The sequence below is a fragment of the Corythoichthys intestinalis genome, chromosome 1, assembly GCF_030265065.1.
Source record: "Corythoichthys intestinalis isolate RoL2023-P3 chromosome 1, ASM3026506v1, whole genome shotgun sequence".
Lineage (NCBI taxonomy): Eukaryota > Metazoa > Chordata > Actinopteri > Syngnathiformes > Syngnathidae > Corythoichthys > Corythoichthys intestinalis.
The window spans coordinates 653,598-671,847 of record NC_080395.1 but is presented as its reverse complement, the minus strand read 5'-3'; the positions used below and the strand labels follow the sequence as shown (position 1 = coordinate 671,847).

Sequence of the window (18,250 nt, the reverse complement as noted above, 5' to 3'; positions counted from 1 at the left end):
TAACTTGCAAATGAAACGGAATTTGTTGTCCACCAACTCACTAAACCCTTGCTAACTCGAAGATTAATTCTAATGCCAAAATACCTGAACTTCCGCTTTAAGCCTAATGTCAAAACTTCTGAACTACAGGTTATGGTTTAGGGGTTAGGGTTAACAGCATATCAGTGCCAATGTAAAACAATGCAAATTGACTGCACAATAATCAACAACACGCAAATAAATTGCACAGTGCAATAAACACAAAGGGTGGGGCGGCCGCGAACGTGCGCGCACAACCCAGAAGTACGCCGTACACACACGGTCAATTTGGCCACAAAACATGGCGGAAACTAAGCACTTTACACTCAATCGAACTTACAACACATCTCAAAAATGCTAAAGGAACATGTCACTTCACGGCATAAATGTGCAACACGAATATGATGTAAACCAGGGTTCACTAAATCTGGACCTCGGTGCCACTTTTCCTGTCGTGTTTTCCATGTCTCCCTCCTCCAACACACCTAAACCAAAATAATCAGGATCATTATCAGGCTTCTGGAGAGATTGCTGATGACATAATCATTTGATTCAGTTGTGTTAGGGGAGAGAGACGTGGAAAACACAACAGGAAAAGTGGCACCGAGGTCCGGATTTAGTGAACCCTGATGTAAACAATGCTCACCGACTACCCGCCGTTGCAACGAAAAAGCTACGAAACGGCCGTCCATGTAGCGGCTCCAACCTATCGCTGGAACCCTCCAGAATGAAGGAAAAATATGTTCATTCCATAGAGGCATACAGATTAACATTCCCTCGCACATCTCAACAGGTGGCTGCACATGGCTGGAATGTGCACCTGCGCTCCACACGTCTTTCTCAGTCCCAAAACAGTGACTCGAGAACTAAACAGGAAGTAACTATGAGCAGTTACCATGGAAACGAACGCATATTGGCGAGGTTCCTAACATTTTCCATTCAAAATGCACTTTGTACATGACTGCAATATTCTTCATTCTACACACGTTATGAGGCAATAACAAAATTGTAACGCACAGACACGAAGGAAACTAACTTTAATCAGATTACTGGTTTGGAAAAATGAACGCATTAGATTGCTTGTTACTGAAAGAAAGTAATCAGATTACAATTCGTGACAACACTGCCGCTATAAATATATTACACATACCAATCTAGGATAGATCCAATTGAGACCTGTTCCATGGGAGGAACCTTCAAGTATACGGCTTCGAATTGGATGATGGCTCCTCTTGTCACACTTGAAAAAACATCATTTCTCGTTAAAAAAGCTTTTAGTGACATTCTTTGCTCTTTTTTCAACGAGGAAATGATGTACATTTCAGAACAAACTTGGGAAATTGAAGCATTTTGCACTCCGACATTGTATTAAAGCAGATAGTTCCCTCTTGGTCACGCTTCTTTCTCCTGATTGGCCTGAAAATCAGTGGAATGTTTGGACGGTTAAGGTTTACAAGTACGATGAATCGGGAAGTACCGAGAGTCATATATATCACATCCATTTGAGCTGGGACGGCTGGTGCGAGTGATCACGTTTCACTGCCATTGACGGCGATAGACGTCCAATTTGACCCAGAGGGCCCCCAGTCAAGTCGCCGTCAATGGCAGCCCGTTGCTAGAGATACCAACTGGAGAATAAATGAAACTTGTAAGTCGAGCATGTGTGCCTGCACGCAGCCTGGCTGGTGGCATGTTTTGGATTTTTTAATTTGGCCTCCATCTGCGTGGGGCAGGTGGGCGAGCGAGCGCGCGCGCGACAACGCCGCGTGCCAAAAAAGGATGTGAAGAGATGTGTCGCGGCGACCGCTGGAAATATGTTTGCGAGGCGGCACGCTATGGCGACAGTATGCCCAAGACCCCGCGCGCCCAGGGGGAATCCAACTAGCGCAATTTATTTATTTATTTGACTGGGAATGTAAAACATTTTTGGTATCATTTTATAACATTAACAACAATTGATATTTACAAATATTAGACACTTTTATAAAATGTCATTTATTAACAGTAGAGATGCATTGTTCTCACAATTTCCTCATTGGCTGCCATTGACGGCAATAGAGGTCCAATCCATTTGGACAAAGAGTGGCGAATGTTAAGTCCAAATGGATTGGACGTCTAGTGCCGTCAATGGCAGTGAAAGATTAGCATTCGGAGCCACTTCTAATGAATTGTTGTCATTGGAGGGCTGTGGGTTTCACTATTATAAATTTTAGGGTACTTCAAAAAATCTTTATTGCAGACGTTATTTTTGATGAAACAATATTCTCTTATATATTCATTTTCAATTTTGTTAACTGAAAAAATGGGGGGGGGTGTAAATATATATGTATTTTTTTAAGTCTAAATTAAAATGATAAAACTTTGTCAATGGCAAAAGGTAACCAATGATTATTGCCTACCTTCTTTTGATTTGGGGGCATTTACAGGTCACTTCCTATACATTTTGGGGAATTCAGAGATCACGTCCTGTACCTTTTCTTTTTTAATGATTTCCTGTTGATTTTCAGATATTTCTGATTCGCTTCCTGTTCATTTTGGTACGGTGGCCCTGAAGTGCAAAACACAACGGCAAATCACATAAAAAAAATAAATTAAAAAAAACACATTAAAAAACAACACCAAATCACATAAAATAAAAAATAAAATAAAAAAAAACATTAAAAACACAACGCCAAATTAAAAAACATAATGCCAAATCACATAAAAAAAAATTAAAAAACACAGGGCCAAATCACATGACAAAAAAAAAAAAAAATCAAAAATCACAACGGCAAATTAAAAAACACAACGGCAAATCACATAGCAAAAAAAAAAAACAACAACGCCAAATCACATAACAAAAGAAACAAATTTAAAAAATACAACGGCATATCACATAACAAATTAAATAAAATAAAAAACAAAACACCAAATCACATAACAAAAAAAAAACTGAAAATCAAACAACAACAAAATAAATAACAAAACACAACAACAAATTATAAACAAGGGCAAATCACATGAAAAAAAAAAAACATTAAAAACACAACGCCAAATCACATAACAAAAAAAATAAACAACGCCAAATCACTTAACAATAAAAAAAACAAATTTAAAAACACAACACCAAATCACATAACAAAAAAAAAAAAAAAAAAGACAACGCCAAATTAAAAAACATCACATTAAATCGCATAACAAAAAAACAAAAAACACAATGCCAAATTAAAAAACACAATGCAAAATCACATAACAAAAAAACAAACAAAAAATAATAATCAACACAAAGCCAAAATCACATAACAAAAAAACAATTTAAAAAAATTTAAAAACGCAAAGCCAAATCACATTAAAAAAATATTTAAAAAACATAAAGCCAAATTAGAAAACACAACATCAGATCACATAACAAAACAAAAAACACAATGCCAAATTAAAAACAACAATGCCAAATCACATTAAAAAAACACACAAATTAAAAAAGCACAAAACCAATCACGTAACAAAAATACAAATTAAAAAACACCAAATCACATAACCAAAAAAAAACAAATCAAAAAACACAACGACAAATCCAAAAATGAAATTACATCAAGGAACCGGAACAGCTGGGTACTAGTCAAAAAGTACACTCATCGCTGATTGCACGAATCTACCGTCAACGGTAGGTACTGATAAATTAGGAACCTATTCGGCGTCTGGTGTGGTATTTGAAAATGAGCATTACCAAAGACGCGAACTTAGCTTCCGCTATGAATCTATCCATACATCTTGAACTGCTTTGAATCTTTTTATTTGGGACATACGTATGAAGTCAAATATGCTGGCGCCGCAATGGTGTTTTGCTTTTTACGGTATTTTGGGGATTTCCAAACCACTTTCTGTTCATTTGTCTTTACTTACTGTCTGTTTTGGGTCACTTCCTGTACATTTAGGAGCATTCTGGGGTCATTTCCTGTTTATTTTTGGGCATTGACAGGTCACTTCCTGTTTATGAGTCACCTTCTGAGCATTTGGTGGCATTCACTTCTTGTTGATTTTGATTCACTTCCTGTTGGATTTTGAGCTCTTTGTTGATCATTTTCTGGGGCAATTTGAGGCAATTTTTTTTTTTTTTTTTAATGATAATGACAATGTAGGCTGACATACATTTTGAAATTTGAAACGTTTTTGCCAAAGGAAATGTTTTTCCCCCCTTGATAAACCCACATTTTTGCTACAAACGTTAGCGGCGAAATCGAAAGAGAAATGCTTTGCAAAGCACCCCGGCATTGCGAAGTCACTAATTCGCTGACTTTCCCACATCTTGTTATGAATAAAAATGTTTGCGATGATTCGATAAAAGATGGCCGCCGCTCGCGCCGCACAATAAGTTTTTTTTTGCGTGCGCCGCACGCCCGCTCGCAGGTCGAGAGAATAGAAAGAGTCAAGTCAGCAGGTCACACACAATAAGACGCGAGGCCATTCAGCAGTCGCGGCGAAAAAACATTTAAAAGCACCCGCCAATGGAGGGAATTCTCTTTTAAGAAATAAAATGTGTGCATCTGGCTTCTCTAAATTCATGAGGCGAAAGGATATAATTAGCATTGAAGTCTCCATTCAAAACCTCATTTTAAAAAAATGCTTTTAAAGCCTCTCCTATGCACACATTCTGGAAATTTGATGCGGTCTTGGCCTGTGCCTTGCACACACAACCCAAGTGGTGTGTGTCAAACATTATTCTTTGTTTCAATTATTATACTTTTTAATTAGAAATTGCTATTTCTTGCATGGGGATGCTTTGCTTTATCGCCGACGGATCACTTTCTGTAGATCATGGGTGTCCAAACTATTGTGGGTGCTGGATTTCATTCCAACAAAACAAGGCGACACCAATCTGGTGTCTTACAAATGTAATCAGTTGATTGCGGTCAGGTGCTGCTTGATCGGTAGGAACAAAAACCAGGACCCACAGTGGCCCTTGCAGACCGGTTTGAACACCCCCGCAGTGTAGAAGTGTAGATCACAGGTTTCAAACCGATTCCAGAAAGGGCCAAGTGGGTGCTGGAGTTTGTTCCAACCGATAACCGTGCAGAGAGTTTAACCAATGAACTTCCTACTGAAACAAGCAGCACCTGACAAAGTTTAACTGATTACACATGTAAAAGATCTGATTGGTGAAAAGGTGTCCTCTTCATTGGTTGGAAAGCAAACCTGCACCCACTTGGCCCTTTCTGGAATCGCTTTGACACCTGTGGTGTAGATGATCAGTCATTCCCGATTGATCTCGGGGCTTCCTTGTGAACTCATTGGCTGCCATTGACAGCACTAGATGTACAATTCATTTAAATAGAGTCGAATGAACATTCACAGCCAGTCCTCCCACTTTAAATGAATTGCACGTCTATTGTCATCATTGGCAAGTAATGAGTTAAGTCAATGTTCTCTTATTTATTTGCTTTGTGGTAGTTTTTTTTCAATGAAAAACAACAAATAAAGTTTAAAAAAAACTGGAAAAATATGAATGCAGTATTCCTCAAGAAGAAGTACTACCTCTACTAACGAACGTTTCTACATAGATACATACAATTTTCAGGTTAAGACACTTCTCTAAGGGAAAATATTGCTTCTTGTTGTCATGGCCCTCCCTCCCCTGCCTGTTGTGCCGCCCTGGTGGCCGAAAAGTGTCATTGCATGTAGTTGACTTTCCTATACAGTATATGATTTTAAAATTAAGAATTTTCCGGTAAAATATTGTCTGTAAAAGATGTAAAGCAATAAAACAAAAATGAATGAAATGAACAAAAAAAGATATTTTTATAATGGGTCAAAATTATTTTTCGAACAGATTATGTGACTAGCACTTTAGACGGTCATTTGCTTTGCTTAGCCAAAACCACCCGAGGACCGAAAAGGCACAATGGATTTACGTTTTTTTTTTCAAACCTAAGCTTTCAAAAGGGAACTCAACTACTGAGCAAAAACCAAGGATGAACCGCTAGAGACCACCATCAAAATGGTGAGCGGAGTTTCAAATTGCCCCGCTAAATACTCTAATTGTACAACAGAGCCACCATCGGTGTCTTGCCAATGTAGTTACCCCCGTCAAAAATTGTGTCCCCTGGCCGCGGGAACGCGTACACACATATTAGTTATGAGGGTTGTCGACTTCAACAATTCATTGAAGCCAGAAAAGAACCTCAGTTATATATTTTGGACATTGATGTTTACTAAACTGGAGAAACTCCATACAGGACCTGAATTACAGTAAGAACAGTTATAGGTCATCCTACGAGTAAAACAGTGAAACATTGCATTTTTTAATGTTCAGTAGATATGTTACGGTATAAGACAGAAAAAAAAGGTTTGTTTTTTTTTTTTTGTTTGTTTGTTTTTTTTTTCAAGGATGAGCGATGTCTTAAAACCTCGAAGATAACTGCATCACCAAAACACAGAAATCAAGCAAATCAGTGCAGTGCAGTGGCTCCACCCAGACTTGGGTAACTACATTGGCACGACACCGGTGGGCGTACCATATTCAGTAGATGACGATCTTGGCGAAAAGTATAGCCTAAGCAGCTTGATTTTAGTATTCCCGTCAGGAATGATGAGAAACAAAAAAACGCTCATTTTCGGGTTAGGGTTTATTATCATATACAGTACCGTAATTTTCGGACTATAAGCCGCTACTTTTTTCCTTCATTTGGATACCCGTGGCTTATAGTCCAGTGCGGCTTATTTGTTGATTTATTTGGGTTAATATGGAACACTTCATTTGACAGCGGTGTCATAAGACCGTCATAATTGTGTCATGACACTATCAAGGGCATTAATAAATGCTTGTGACAGCTGTCATTTAGTATCATCTGGCTTGGATCTTTTACATTCATTCAAAAGTGAAATTATTGGCCGGTTAACACTAAATGACATATGTTATAAGCATTCATTAATGCTTTGGACAGTGCCATGTCATAACTATGATTGTCTAATGACAGTCTTATGTCGCCACTGTCAAATACAGTGTTACCAAATACCATAACTAGCAATTAATGAAAAAAAAATGGAACAGTGACTAAAGAAATGTTTAGCACAGAAAAGGATTTTTCATTATTAATATCTGTAGCGCTGCAGTGTATGCTAGGAGGCATGTTGGACAACAACAGTGTTGTCAGCAGGTGGCAGCAGAGGTTGCCTGTCTCCCCCAAGGCAGCAGTGATGGCCAAATAAAGTTTCTTGAAGCAATGAAGCTTTGTAGCCAATTAGTTCAAAGTTTCATGGTTGTTCATTTGGTCTTATGACAGTCGTATGATGCCGCTGTCAAATAAAGTGTTACCGGTTCATATCTTTTGGTGTAATTTCCCCATAATACAGTGAAAACAGCTGCGGCTTATAGTCCAGTACGGCCTATCTATGAACAAATTCTGTTTTCGTGCCAAATTTGGTGGGTGGCGGCTTATAGTCAGGTGTGTCCTATAGTGCGAAAATTAGGGTATATTCTTGTAAGTTAATTTAATTGCTGACACTGCGTTTCAGGGTCATCAATATATTGTGCCCCCTCGCCCCACAAGTCAAATTCCGGCTATGGTGGCTCTCTATCAGTCGTTTAATTGAAGGCACCTGGGCTTACAAGGCCTGGGTTCCCTGCTAATCATTCTCTCTGCTCTACACTTCAGGTACTGTTGTTGGGTATTCCTCGGTTGGGTTGGACTTAAGTTAGATGTTCACGCTTTGCAGACACCACTGACTCTACAACCATAACAAACCTTCTTTTGAATTAGTCATTGAAATTGACCCATAGCTGTGTCTCGGCTTCCCTCATTTTGTCATGTGCCTGTGCAAGTGACAAGTGGGGGTTCATCCTGGTTTGTTAATTTGGTAGTTTGAAGTGGTGCATGTTTGAGCTTTGTTTAGTATTGTACTTTTGTTGCAGTTGGGTGGTACAGTGTCAAATTTCAGGATACGAAAGGCAAAAAATTAGCCTAATTTGCAGTACAAACATCGGCTAGCTTAAATTCTACGAATGCTAACGTATTTACAAATCTCATCGCAAATCGCTCACACGTAACTCCACAAACTGTAGCTGTAAACTTAATCACAAATGCATGTACAAACATATATTAGCTGAAACAACTTTATGTGGGCCAAACCAGAGCACAGCTATCCTTTATCCATATCAGACGAGTCTGCTCCACAATCATACAAGGTGACAGTCCGGCCAGACCCAACGCTGCCACCAGAGGGCAGTGTATCCTCCATCATTAAACAAAAGACAATGCTTTTGGGATAGTTATTTTGGGGTACTGAAAGGGTTCATTCCAATTCATGCGGAAATTCGGACTACGTCGCCAGCGTAGGAACTGAACTCATAACCCGGGGACTACCTGTACCTATACTTGCGAATTCAATTCAATTCACTTCAATTTATTAACACACACATTCATATTTACAAAGTGTACATCATATCTCAGTGCTGAGCCAAGATTATGTGTGAGTCAGGTCTCCTTAAGAAGCTACTAAAAGCTTATAGTCAGGAGCCTGCATACATCAAGACAATCACAAGAAACATTATCAGATCATTATCAGATGAGCAGAAGGGTGAGTTGCAGTTTTTTACAGTCTTCTCATACAAAAACATAATAATGTACAATAACTCGATATATACACACATACTCTCACACACACACACACACACACACAGAAAAAAAAAAGAAAGAAAAAAGAAATACTTCCCCAGAAGACAATTTATAACCTAGGTATGTTGGAATTGTTATATTTACTGATCAGAATACTGAATGTCTCTACATACAGAATTTTCAGGTTAAAACACGCCTCGATGGGAAAATATTGCCTCTTGTCAAAGAAATTTTAGGATACAAAAGGCAAAACTACAGTATGGCTGATACTGATAGTTCACTGAACGTAATGCTGCTCTGCCATTGGCTATTGTCTAGCATTCCTGGCATCCAATTGGCTAAGAGGGACCGCTAACGTATGTGTACGTGTGTATCCCAGCGTAATTCCGACAGCTTTACATGAGTGTATTAACTTTTATTCTTTACTCTTGTTTCTTCACATTATGCACAACTCTGATTTTATAGTTTATTGTGCAATAATCTATTTGTAAAATGTATTTTTTACATGTTTTGATGCATTTTTATACATATACTTATATCTGAATTTTGGGGGGCTTGGAACAGATTAGGGCATTTACATGGAAAATGCATCTCTACTTACACAATTTTCATGTTAAGAAACTGCTTCCAGAACCAATTAATTTTGTAAATAGAGCTACTACTGTGTGTGTATATATATATATTTTAATAGTCTCCTGATCAGTGTTGTTAATCTTACTTTGAAAAAGTCATTAATTACAGTTATGAATTACTTCTCCCAAAAGGGATTTCATTAGTAACTCAGTTACCTGAATGTAAGAGTAATCAGTTACTTGGCAAAGTAACTGGTGATAATTTTCATGTTTTGTTTTTTTTTCTCTCAAAAAAACAAAACAAAACAAAACAAACAAACAAAAAAAGGGTCACACAATGTGAAGTATAAAGGGTTTTTGGGACAATTGGCCCTAGCCCAATTGTTTGTCCTAAACTTAACTAGACACAGGGGTATTGCGGATATTGCGATAACTAGATGGTAACCTTTGCTATGTGTGGAAGTCATTTAATGTTGTGAATCAACCGTTAAAGTTGTTAAAATCGCTCCCGTTACTGCATTAGTTCCCTTCTGTCTATTTGACATGTGTAAGTTTTAAAACTGTTTCATCATTTAAAGATAGATTTAAGTTAAGTTTTGCCTATTTAGGAGTATTTTAGATAAAAAGTTACTTAGGTTCGCTTGGAAGGTTCTCTACAACAGAGCTTTCTTAAGAAGTCTACTGCTTTAAGATGGCGGCTGTTTACTAATGCATCTAGTTCTTTATTATACTTCTTGCTAATGCCGCTGTGTCAGTCATTTGCATCTAGTTCTGTATATATGTGACATATACCGAAGCATCATGTGGGCGTAGTTTCTAGGCTATTGGCTACAGTCAGGTACTACTGGAGCCACGTAGCATAGTAGCTTCACGTTTGCAACGGCGTCACACTCCCTTGCCTCCTCTCCACTCCATCTCTGCTCTCTCGTCTCCGTGAGTCCGTCTTTTTCAGACTTTTATCGCGTCAGCCAACCAACATCGCAACACATAGTAACGCACGCCTTTCCCACCTCAGTAACGGTAACGGCGTTGCCAAGATGAGAAAAGTAATTAATTAGATTACTTACTACTGAAGAAAATAACGCCATTATATTCTAACGCCGTTATTAATAACACTGCTCCTGATTTATTGTCACTGAAAGATGAGCATTCACAGGCAAGCCAATAGATTGGACATCTATTGCAGTCAGTGGCAGTCAGTGAGTTAAATGTATGATTTTTATAGTCTCTTCTTGGACTCACAGAAACCTGCGTAATGATTTCATGAGCTCCTGTTTCCCTATATTTCTAAGGAGCATTCTGGACCAGCTGCAGTTTCCGGATTGATTTTTTGTTAAAATATGCCATTGCAATAATCCACTCTACTAAAAACTCTTCAAATGAGTTTACTAGTAGATGTCCTGTCCATTTGAAGTGGGAAGATGGCAGCGAATGAACTCCCACTCCAAACGGATTGGACGTCAGTCGCCGTCAATGGCGGTTGATGACTTCACATGGCCGATGCCAAGTTTTCTCCCATTTTTATCCCGGAAGAAACAATGGCAACAAACAGAAATAGATTCTCCTGTGTCAGCACGGCAAGATTTTTTTTTCTCCCCGGCGCCGCCAGCTGATTGTGACAGCTCGCTGTCACAGATATGACGGGGTGATAACGCTTTTGACCGCGCGCCCCCCCTCACCGCCGAGGAAAAAAAACCCGATGACGCCGGCGCTTTAGCGTCTGTTATCAACGCGATCGCCTCCGACGACGACGCCGTTGACAGCGGCATAACGCGAGGTGAGGGCGAGCGCCGTTACGCCGGCCGCCTGTGATGTGCTGACAGTCGACGGCGCGAAAAAGGGGGCCCAGACAACTGGCGTCGCTCAATTAAAAATACCCACAATGGATTTGACGGACGGGCTGCCGAGCACGGGTTGAGCATCAAAAGCGTTGTCGACGAGCCGCTTGACATGAAAATGTTGTTTGTACTGTCGGGACTTGATCGCAATTAGTGGCGTTTTAATCCAATACGAATAATAGACACAATATGACATTTCACAAGATTTGGTTAAAAAATACTTCCGATACAGAATGTCTGAAGTACTGTTGCCCTGTAGTAGTAGTAGTAGTGATTCCGACACCAAGCCGATATTGTACCGATATTAGGTTTTGTTGTTTGAACATGCAATATTTGTAGTTTATGTTGCTCATTGATAAATTCATTGACAATAAAATGACATCATCGATTGTTAACAAAATAATAGTGTGCTATATACTAGTACAGTATGTACTTTTCAAGATCAGGTTTTCAATCGTGGGTCGCCCAGCCCCAGATGATGGTAGACGTCCAATTATCCTTCTGTTTCGATGTAATTTCTATCAATTTATTACTACCGTAATTTTCGGACTATAAGGCCCACCTGACTAAAAGCCGCCACCCACCAAATTTGATGGGAAAAGGGCTTTTTTTTTTCGTAGATAAACCGCACTGGACTTAAAGCCACAGCGGTCCTCAGTGTATTATAGGATATTTACACCAAAAGATATTAACCGGTAACACTATATTTGACAGATATATAAGATCTATAAGGTTATAAGACCAGAAGGAAGCACCATGAAGCTTTGAACCAATTGGCTGCAAAGCTTCCAGAAACTTTATTTGGCCATCAGTCATCCAACATACCTCCTAGCATGCATTGCAGCTCTACAGATGTAAATGACAAACAAAATTCATATTCTGTGCTAATTATTTCTTCAGTTACTGTTCCAGTTGATTCATTAATTGCTAGTTATGTTATTAGCTAACACTTCATTTGACAGTGGCGCTATGAGACTGTCATAAGACCATCATAATTTTAACATGACACTGCCATGAGCATTAATAAATGCTAATGACTAAAGATGTCCCGATCGATCGGGTCCGATCACGTCATTTTCAAAGTATCAGAATCGGCAAAAAAATATCAGACATGCCTTTTTTTTTATATGTATATATATATTGTAATTAAATCATTTTCTAATTGTATTTAACGTTACAGACAAAATGTCTTACACTCATCCAGAGTCTTTAGTTTTGGCTTAAAGTAGGGCTATCAAATTTATCGCGTTAACGGCAGCAATTATTTTATTTTTTTTAATTAATCACTTTAACGCAATTAACGCATGCGCTGCACGACCCACTCACGTATTGTCGCGTTCAATCTATAATGTCGCCGTTTTACCTATATATAGAGCTAAAAGGCAGCGTAAAATGAGTAGAGTGAATTTTGGCAGTCTTTGGAGCCTTTTTTTAAATAGCTAAAGCCTTACAATCCCTCTCTCAACAATTAGAAATATCGTGGGAAGCAATGTGGGGAAGAAAGGTAGTAGTTGATCTTTTTTTTAATTTGTTATTTCCCAACGCAGAGAAGATATATCAATTGGGACCACGACGCACGGTCATGGTTGCATTTCCCATCATGCATTTGGGCAGAACAGTTAAATGGCTACAGTATCATTTACTGAAAGCTCAACAAAAACACTAGATGGCAATATTTAGTCACAATATACAAAGTCACATTTATCCTTTATGAATCACAAGTCTTTCTATCCGTGGATCCCTCTCACAGAAAGAATGTTAATAATGTAAATGCCATCTTGAGGATTTATTGTCATAATAAACAAATACAGTACTTATGTACTGTATGTTGAATGTATATATTCGTCCGTGTTTTATTCATTTTTTTCTTAACGCGTTTCCAAAATGTATATGACCGGGAAAAATTATCGGGAATGATTGGAATTGAATCGGGAGCAAAAAAAAAAAGCAATCGGATCGGGAAATATCGGTATCGGCAGATACTCAAACTAAAACGATCGGGATCAGATCGGGAGCAAAAAAACATGATCGGAACGACCCTACTTATGACAGATCATTTTGTGTCATCCGGCAATTTATCTCACTTTTGAATGGTTGTAAAACATCCGAGCTGGACATAAATGGAGTAAGTGAAATGATTTGCCAGGTGACACTTTACGACATCTGTCATAAGCATTCATTAATGCCCATGATAGTGTCATGTCATAATTATGACGTTTTTATGGCAGTCTTTTGATGCTGCTGTAGAATAAAGTGTTAGCAAATACCATAACTAGCAATTAATGAAACAACTGGAACAGTAACTGAAGAAGTAATGAACACAGAACAGGATTTTTGTTTATTGACATCTGTAGCGTTGCAATGCATGCTAGGCTTGAATGGATGTAAAAGACCCGGATGGACATAAACAGAGTTCATGACATAATTCATAATGTGACAATTGTGACGGTTTTGTGGCAGTTTTATCACGCCACTGTCAAAGAAAATGTTGCCTATTAACCCAAATAAATCAACAAATAAGCCGCACTGGAGAATATGGATATGGTGTTATACTTATGCTTATGCGCTTTTCCACCTTTCAAGGCGCTCAAAGCGCTTTACACTATCTCGCGATCAACCTACTGGTGACGCAGCACCAGGAGCAACGTGGGGTTCAGTATCTTGCTCAAGCACACTTAGACGAGTTGGCCGCAGGATTCAAAATGAGGGAAAATGAAGCGGCTTATAGTCCAAAGATTATGGTAGTAGACGTCCAATCCATTCACTGCCAACCCTTCCACTTGAAATGAATGGGACATCCACGGCTGTCAATGGCAGCCAAAAGTTAAGCAGTGTCTGACCAAGCCATGATAACGTTGCTTTACATTCAAGTGAGTATTCAGTAATGAAGTATCAAAATAAATAAATACAAAACTTTGATATCGGCACAGTATCGGTATCGGCCAGTACCACACAGTGTCAGGGAAAACGCAGGCAGGTGGTGTGGACCCAAATGCAGGGAAACAAAAGGCAGCCATGGAGGTGGTGCTGATCTCAAAAAACGTTTTAATAATAACTAACAAAACACAAAGTACAAGCAAAAGTACTGGGGATCAATAAGGCAAGGTTCAAACAAAACTTACTTTACCGGAGGGTTTAGAACACGAGGGCTTGGACAGGATCTTGGCTTTGACACAGACATAGACAATGACGCAACAAGGAGTGAAAAGAAACTGGGAGCTTATATACACACACACACAGACAAGGGGTAACGACACAACGAGGAGCAGGTGAGCACAGGAGGATGTAGGTTGGAGGATACTCTAGGAGGAACAACAGGTGAAATCAATGGGCAATCACAGGAACAAGTCACACGAGGAGAAAACCAACACAAAACCTAACACACAGCCAGGTATCGCAATTGTTGTCGGGAGCCAAAAAATGACATCGTGTTGCCTGGTTCTTAAGACACTATCTTCTCTTGGTGTGAAGTCTTGGTCTCGTCTTTACATTTGATGTTGATGATAACACCCTCCTTTTGGTCTCCAGATGCCGGCGAGGAGGCGGCATCGGCAGCAGCAAAGGTGGCCGTCAGCGTGCCGCCGTCCATGTCGCAGCATCGCGAGCGATCCTTGGGCTCTGCCTCCAAAGACTGCCCCTACTGCGGGAAGTCCTTCCGTACCTCGCATCACCTCAAGGTCCACCTGCGCATTCACACAGGTTAGTAGAACAATCCAAAATTCCTCAAATCGCCCTCCCGACTTTGATTGGCGCGCAACGGTATTGCCGTCGAGCGACGGGAAGTGCGTCGGCCGACATGTCGAGCGCACAGATGGTCTCGGCTTCCGAGTCGCACGTTCCCTAAAAGTGCGAGCGATGCCTGCGCGCACACTCGTTAGTCCTCGTTAGTCCAAGGCGACCTCATTAGCTAGTCCTCGCCTCTGCGTGCGCGTGTGGCGAGGAAGTTGTCGTTATTCTCGTCTTTCCCTTCCAATGTGTCCCAATGGCTTGCGTTTGCTAACTTTTTAAGCACAACAAAGGCGGCCTGTCCTCACTCTGGCTGGGGGTTACTTTGCACTCGCGAGGTCACTCAGTACTCGACAAGCCTCGTCGATTTCACTTTATCCTCCGTCGGAGCGGGACGACCCTCTTTAGCACGGACGCGCTCGACCGATCCTGGCGGAGGCCCGGAGATGATGCGAGAGGTTAAATCCCTCCGCGGGCTGACTAACGCACCATTGAGGATCCAGGTTAAAGTCGCAAGTAGACCACACAAGGACACTTGCTTGTACAGCTGTCTCTAAACTGGGACGTTGGTACACTTTTAGCGACCGCCAAAAGCCTGACGCAGTTTGGTCTTGAACTATTTTTTTCTCCCTAAATTACGTTCATTTCCTGCTACCCTCCCACTTCACCCCTGTGAAGTTGGCCCCCATCAGAAGCTAATTTATAGAAAAAATGTCATTTGTTTGTGCTGAAATTTGTTTTCGTTTGTGCTGCTATCGTTTTTTTGAGTTTACAATTCTTTTATAGGTCAATCTGAGGTCAACCAGCCCCGTATTTCGATTAAAAATGGTGTCAATCATTTGTGCTGCTATCGTTTTTGAGATAGACATCAATTTTGAGTGATGACGTCAATTGCACCCCTTCTGTCGTGGCTGACGGAGGGTACCAATTCTCTCAATAAGGAGGGGTGTCCCAACAACTAGCGTAAACGAATGGCACCCCTTCACATCCTTTTTGCAGTATATGGGGGGGCTTGAGATATCAATTTCGAGTGATGATGTCACTCGCAGCTTTTCCGTATCCAACTCCCGGGTGGCTAACGGAGCATACCAACTCTCTCAGTAACAGAGGGGTGTCCTAAAAACTAGCTCAAACGTATGGCACCCCTTCATGTCCGTTTTGCAGTAAATGTTGGGGCTTGAGATATTAATATCGAGTGATGACGTCACTTGCAGCTTTTCCGTATCCAACTCCGTGGCTGACAGAGCGTACCAACTCTCAATAACAGAGGGGTGTCCTAACAACTGGCGCAAACGTATGGCACCCCTTCATGTCCGTTTTGCAGTAAATGTTGGGGCTTGAGATATTAATTTTGAGGAATGACGTCACTTGCAGCTTTTCCGTATCCAACTCCGTGGCTGACGGAGTGTACCAACTCTTTCAGTAACAGAGGGGTGTCCCATCAACTAGCGCAAATGAATGGCACCCCTTCACTTCGTTTTTGCAGTAAATGTTGGGGCTTGAAATACTCATTTCCAGTGATGACGTCACTTGCAGCTTTTCCGTATCCAACTCCCGCAGCTGACGGAGTGTACCAACTCAATAACAGAGGGGTGTCCCAACAACTAGTGCAAAGGAATGGCACCTATTCGGGTCCATTTCACAGTAAATGGGGAGGCTGCGAGTCAGGTCATCACTTCAAATTAATATCTCAAGCCCTGCAAAATGGACCCGGAGGGGTGCCATTTGTTAGCGCTAGTTGTTGGGACACACCATTGTTATTGAGAGAGGTGGTATGCTGGGACAGAGGGGCTACGACTGACATCATTAATTGAAATATCTATCTATAAAACAATAGCAGCACAAATGTAGCATAAACAAATGGCACCATTTCGGGTCCATTTTGCAATAAATGGGGGGCTGCGTGACTTCATCACTCAAAATTAAATCTCAAAAACATTAGCAGCACAAACAAGCACAAACGATTGACATCATTTTTATCTAAATTTGCGTCTGATGGTGGGCCAACTTCACGAAGGTTCCCACTTTAAATGAATTAGACATCTACTAGTGATAAAGGATTGGACTTTCCTCACCGCCAAAGACAGCCTTTGAGTTATAGAGCGAGCTCGTCAAATACACACATGCTAACTCTGCTACATATGTCTGTTAATACAATACGAGGCCCTCACGAGGGGGGGTGAGGATTTCACCACCCGGGTGGTCTTTTCTTTAGCTCACCGCAAAATGACGAGCGAGAAGAAGAAAAGAATCCGGCGTTGATGTTTTTCAGCTGTGAAGGATTTCCACCGCGCCTCAGCACTCGAGGATTAAAATGCGGCCAAAAACCAGGAAGTGACAATGGTGTCAGGACGAGAAAGAAGTAGAGATTTTTTTTTCGTACGTTCACAAGTTAACTGCTGGTTTGTGGTAGTGATCCTAACAAAAAATAAATAAAAATAGCTGGCAGTCTTACTTTTTAGTTTTTACTCATAAGCGGAGTTTAAGGGGGGACTAGGGGGTCCAGCCCCCCCCCCCCCCGGTGGCCACAAAGTGTCATTGCATGTAATTGACTTTCCTATGTATATAAAAGTTGTAAAGCAATAAAACAAACAACAAAAATGAATGAAATGACCAAAAAAATATATTTTTATAACGGGTCAAAATTATTTTTCGAACAAATCATGTGACGAGCACCTTAGACGGTCATTTGCTTTGCATATTATTTTCAACAACAACAAAAATTAAGGGAGGGCAATTTTATTTTTCAAATGATTTTTTTTCTTTGTTTGAAAATATTAATATGAAAGACTTAGACACAAATGTCACACAAAAGTATTGCTAAAATCAAAGAATTTTTTTTAAATGAAAAATTAAGTGTTCAAATGCACATATTTGAGTTTAAATTATTTTTTCGCATTAAAAAACTTTTTTTCTATGATCGAAATTTTTCTTTTGTTTTTTTGATTGAAGTGATTTTGTCTTTTGAAAATATATTTTTTTGTTTGAAGCAGCTTTTTTTTTTTTTTTGATTGAATAATAAAGACACAAATGTCCTAGCCAAAATGTGGCCCAAAAGCAAAACATTACTTCAATTAAAAAATTTGCTTCAATCAATAAAAAAAACTGACTTCAATCAAAAAAAAAAAAAAAAAAATTCCAAAGAAAAATAGCTTTCAAATGCATTTTTTTGAATTTCAAATTTATTTTTGGCGGCACGGTGGCTGAGTGGTTAGCACGTCTGCCTCACAGTTCTGAGATCAAGGGTTCAATCCCGGGCTTCGGCCTTCCTGTGTGGAGTTTGCATGTTCTCCCCGTGCCTGCGTGGGTTTCCTCCGGGGACTCCGGTTTCCTCCCACATCCCAAAAACATGCATGGTAGGCTGATTGAACACTCTAAATTGTCCGTAGGTATGAGTGTGTGCGTGAATGATTGTATGTCTCCTTGTGCCCTGTGATTGGCTGGCAACCAGTTCAGGGTGTCCCCTGCCTACTGCCCATAGTTCGCTGGGATAGGCTCCAGCACC

The 18,250-nt window shown here is 40.1% G+C and overlaps 1 protein-coding gene across 2 annotated transcripts in view; it reads left to right on the top strand.

Moving 5' to 3' along the window:
* znf536 (zinc finger protein 536) overlaps positions 1-18,250 on the top strand; it is a 542,639-nt gene that overhangs the window by 403,245 nt on the left and 121,144 nt on the right. For both annotated transcript variants that reach the window (XM_057853244.1, XM_057853236.1), the window contains exon 6: positions 14,548-14,718. In XM_057853244.1, the coding sequence (XP_057709227.1) occupies positions 14,548-14,718 (171 nt within the window). The remainder of the gene's footprint in view (positions 1-14,547; positions 14,719-18,250) is intronic.